At 36.5% G+C, this 5152-nt stretch overlaps 1 protein-coding gene across 1 annotated transcript in view; it reads left to right on the top strand.

Annotated features, from left to right (window-relative positions):
- The first annotated feature begins 3467 nt into the window (after positions 1-3467).
- Positions 3468-5152, top strand: part of LOC139685941 (zinc finger protein 493-like) — a 15834-nt gene continuing 14149 nt past the window's right edge. The window contains exons 1-2 of the mRNA XM_071583077.1: positions 3468-3554; positions 3651-3775. Of these exons, the coding sequence (XP_071439178.1) occupies positions 3503-3554; positions 3651-3775 (177 nt within the window). The 5' untranslated portion in view covers positions 3468-3502. The remainder of the gene's footprint in view (positions 3555-3650; positions 3776-5152) is intronic.

Raw genomic sequence — 5152 nt, 5'->3', positions numbered from 1 at the left:
ACTTAGTATAATAGTGGAAATTTCATAAGTAAATGTTGGGTTGAATATAATATTGTACATTTGGTTAAATCATCTACACAAAATAGCGTTCATGTTGGTTTAAAAACTTCATTGCACTAGTTATTATCCAAGAAAAAATGTATTAAAAATCTCTTTTCAAGTGCTGATCGCCTGTTTCACTTAATGCAGAAATAAACGACTCGGTGATAAATGGAAACACATTTGCAAAATTAATAAGGAAGTTAATGCCAATTTAAACTATCCAGTTCACAGAACATGAATTAATTAATAATATAGGTATCTATGTATATCTAAGTACAATAACAATAAATATATATACAAAGCGAACTCGGATGTACTATATAGCATTGATCCTTGCTAGTCACAAGCACTCACTTTCAATCAGGGCTTAGGAGAGGTTCCCTCTGCGCCAGTGGCCTGTCAGTCACACGTATAATAATAAAGGCAAAATAATCACGCACTCTCTAGCTTGGATGTACTAAGCAGCATTGATCCTTGCTAGTCACATACACTCCCACTCTATCAGGGCTTATGAGAGGTTTCCCTCTGCGTCAGGGGCCTGCCAATCACTCACTTGCTTGGGTATGCGAAGACGCCTTAACCCTAGCAAAACTCACTCACTCACTCACAGGTCTACCGTGGAATTTCTTCCGATCAATGCTATATAGTACATCCAAGCTAGAGAGCGCGTGATCATTTTTCGTTTATTATATTTCTTAATTTTATTTCAATACGTGTGATTGGTGGGCCCCTGACGCAGAGGGAAACCTCTCGTAAGCCCTGATAGAGTGAGAGTGTATGCGACTAGCAAGGATCACTGCTGCATAGTACATCCAAGCTAGAGAATGCGTGATTAATTTTCACTTTTTTAGTATTCAAAAAATTAATTTTTTTGTATTATTCTAATTTTACTAAGTGCGTTTGAGTGCTTGAGACTAGCATAGATCAATGCTGTATAGTATATCCAAGCTAGATAGTACGTGATTTATTTGCAGTCCTCCATTTCATTGTTCTAACCGTTTGCGGTATTTAAATATTTCAATTATTTTCAGTTTTTTACTATATTTATTGTTAGTCTTATTTTCAGTTAATTATTTAATTTTATAATTTTTATCGATTTACTGTTTCTATTTTCTCCAATATCCCCCACCCATCATTTGCCCATTTATAAGAATACGGCTGGGGTGAACTCTTCCCATTATAAATAAATATATAATGGAATGAATTTGCTGGAAGTGTTTTTGAAGGAATAGAAAAAATCGATTTCCTATAATAAATAACTAATAGTTAGTGGTTAATCCTATGGATCAAATACCGCATTTTCCTATAGGTAACGCGCACCTAATGTATAACGCGCACCCAGAACTTCGTAGTTACCATGACTTCGTACAGATAACAAGCGCCCAGGGCTTCAAACTTATCTTGAATGTGTAAAGATACCACGCATCCCTGTATTTACATATGCGCGTAAAAATTATTTATACGAGGGTCATCCGGAAAGTAGTACCCGTTCGTGCCGCATGAAGTGCTGACGACGCGAGTAGCCGCTGGACGAGGTCAGATAGCTTCAGTGGCTTGTCTGCCTTCTCTGAGCCAAGTTGCGTGACGCTAGCATTGCCTGTGTTGTTTCTGTGATTGTTTACAATGTTTAAAAAAATTGAGAACGCCGCCAGTTGTGAAGTGAGGGCAGTGATTAAATTCCTCAATGCAAGAAACGTTCGCCCATGTGATATTCATCGCCAATTAAAGGAGGTGTATGGAGACAATGTAATGGACGAGTCGTCTGTTCGGCGGTGGTGTCGCAACTTCAACATGGGGAGGGGGAACACACACGACGATGAGCGTTCGGGGAGACCGTCTGTCATTACAGACCAACTGGTGAGCTCAGTTGACGAATTCGTGAGGAACGATCGGCGCGTCACAATTGATGACATCTGTGAGCATTTTCCCAATGTTTCTCGAACAATTGTTCATGAAATTGTTAAACACCATCTGCATTATGCAAAAATTTGTGCAAGATGGGTCCCTCGCGTATCTCAATGAGCTGGCGGCGAAGGACTATGCAGCAGGAATACAGAAACTTGTCACACGTTATGACAAATGCCTTAATTTGCTTGGAGATTATGTTGAGAAGTAGTTTAAAGTATCCTCTTTCAAATAAAATTTTTTATGTTTGTTAATATTTACCTTTGTCTTTTTATTTCACGAACGGGTACTACTTTCCGAATGACCCTGGTATATTGTGTGCTTGTAAAAATACGTCTATTTCGGATGTGTGTGTAGAAATACGTTAATGTTTGGATTTTTTCAATTTTCATTTAATTACGCGAATCGCCATTTTGTTTCGATTGTCTGAACATTTATGTATACATAACGTGCGCGTTAAGCGATGGGAAAGTACGGTATTCTCTGCGGAGGTTTGTAAATGTTTTTGGACTTAATCAAATTTTCAATTCTACGTAACACGCATCGTCATTTTTTTACGGTCATCTGAACATTTTTGCAATAGATAACGCGGCCGTTATCGATGGGAAACTGTGGTCTCACACCCACGCCTTTTCAAGTGGAAATGGGTCAATTTTGTTGTTTGTTGTCATTGGTAACTTATTGTTGCGTGTACATGACGATCGTATTTCAATAAAAAAGTGTTATCATTGTTATTACACTTAGTGTTCGGCAGGTATGTCATTGAGGTATGATATCAATTGCAGGTAAGTTAATTTCTACGAGTATATGGTTGATTTTGAGGCTGCAACAAGTGAAACGGACGGAAATACAACCAAATTCCAAAGTTCTAGGCATGGCGGGCGAGGAGAGAGAGAAATCTCGGGAGAAATGCAAAGGAGGCACCAAATATGGATTTATGGAGCGGCAATAGGTATTCGAAAGATAAGGTAAGGCATATTTCATTTTGATGTTCTCCATTTAAATATTGAACTACATTGAGAAGATCACGAGATAGAAATGTGTTTCGACACATGTTTACTCAGCATACGAGATTTTATAGATAAAGTTAATAATATTGTCACCTTTCCGAGTATTTCAATCATTTTTATGTAAACTGAACTCAGCATCCCACATTTTTCAGAAGATATGTCCGCAAATGAAGAAAATTACGAACATAGATTACATACTTGGCAAAATTAAGTTGTCCAAATATGAAGTGTTGCCCAAGAGTAAAGAAAAGAATTGTAGTCAGTGCCAAAGAACGGATTCAGTTAAATTTTACCCTCAAGATCGTCAATATAAAATTTCAAAGCATGTCAACCCGATTTACTGCTTCAATTCAAGAAATTAAACTTCTATACACGAAAACGATAGAGTTGAAATAGACGCCATAGTGAATGTTTACATTCGTGTCTCACTGAGGTGTCCAATAGGTAGCGTTGGTTTCCTATGTTTTGAAAAAGTTAATTCCCAGTTGCAGAAGCAAGTCATGTAATGTACTGTTGTTAACATTTAAACTAGTTTAATCCACTTAATGACGACTTGTACTTCTGCACGTTCCTCAGCCGGTAGGATGCTTTGTCTTGGTAAACTGATGGTTTACTGAACAATTGCACCTGTAGCCCGCTATTCGATATTTTTACGTGGAGTTAATGTTGAATAACATCTGACAATTATGGCAGCGAAGAACATAGAAGACTTGTGCCGAGTCTGTGTCCAAGAAAGCCACTCTTACAAGCACATTTACTCCGATTGTATCGAGGATGATTACATATATGAAGTTATGAACGCATTGTGCAACTTAGGGGTAAGTATTTCACCTGGCTACTTGAATACTACATCAGTTTTTTCCTCTCCTATCTGTAAACAGCGCAAGTTATTGATTCTTTCCCGAGCACCTCAGTTTACGTACATTTTGTGTAATATACTGTCCTAGAATGAGTGAGTTGGCGATAGTTGTCTTGGGTTAACCACAACTGCGACATGCTATTCGCGACTTATATCATAAATATCTATTTTAAAGCTAAAATTCTGCCTCAGACAGTAGTATTTCGGTGCGATTACTAAATGATGTGGCTAAACAAAAGTTCTCTACAGGTTTACGTGGAAATTTTCCCCTGAATATGTCTCGTGATTACAATTTTCAAATGCGAAGCGCATAGAAGTGGAAATATTCGTTATATTGCCTGTGATAACTTTGTATTAATTGTCCAAATCTGTCGTATTCGTGTCGAAATCACCCGATAAGGTTTACTGTAAATTGCGTACGTTATACCATTTAATTAGGGTATACACCCGTATTATGATGTATATTTTGTTCGAAAGTGTATCCCGTAGTTAGAAGTTGTCTGTTTCCCCTGTCTTCGGACACAATTTAAGTTCTAGTCGTCATTAATTATAATATTTTTGCATGTTTTCCATAATGTGACAAAGAAAACCTTGGTCGTATTTTAGATAAACAATGGTCATATAAATTAAGAAACTAAGGAAAAACAAAAGAAGGTTGTATTTCGCATTCGCGAGAAAATCGATTACTATAGCAACGAATGACAACATTTCATATTTTGAATGCAACGCGAAAATGCGGTAAGTTTAATCAGCCTTTTACAATGAATTTTACTTACTACATTAGGAAATTAACTCCGTCTGTGTATGAAAATTATCGACCTCCATGCTAACATGAATGTATTTATGAGAAAACCCGAAATTGTGGAGAATTGATAATTCAAAACTACGCACATGAAATGGTTGGCTAATTATTACTATTATTAAAACCTACGCGTGCAGATAGACAATGTCAGGTATTCCCAAGTATTGCGATAAAACTCGCCTTGGTAAAATGACATGACGTCTCAAATCCAAACAATTTCACGAAATATAATAACTAAAATCAGTCGGAAAAAATACAATTGACTTTGGAAACATCCAAAATCCAGTCTTTAACACATGAAGAAAGAAAATCCCCATCTCATCAACATCAATTAACTGGAAAAAAATTTAAAACTAAGCCGTTGCATACAATTTTACGCGACACATCAATCAAATCATTACGTATATTGCTTACATCTTTTCTTTAAAGTCTTTACCCAGTTATGGAATGGACTCGAATAGTTTTTCAGGTAAAGTGAACCAAAAAACAACTTTTATTTAAGAAAATAAATTTTTTTATAAATTCGTTAATTTT

The sequence above is a fragment of the Hetaerina americana genome, unplaced genomic scaffold (assembly GCF_022747635.1).
Source record: "Hetaerina americana unplaced genomic scaffold, ioHetAmer1.1.p SCAF_121, whole genome shotgun sequence".
Taxonomy (NCBI): Eukaryota; Metazoa; Arthropoda; class Insecta; order Odonata; family Calopterygidae; genus Hetaerina; species Hetaerina americana.
The sequence above is the reverse complement of the archived record's forward strand: the minus strand, read 5'-3'. Positions and strand labels throughout refer to the sequence as shown.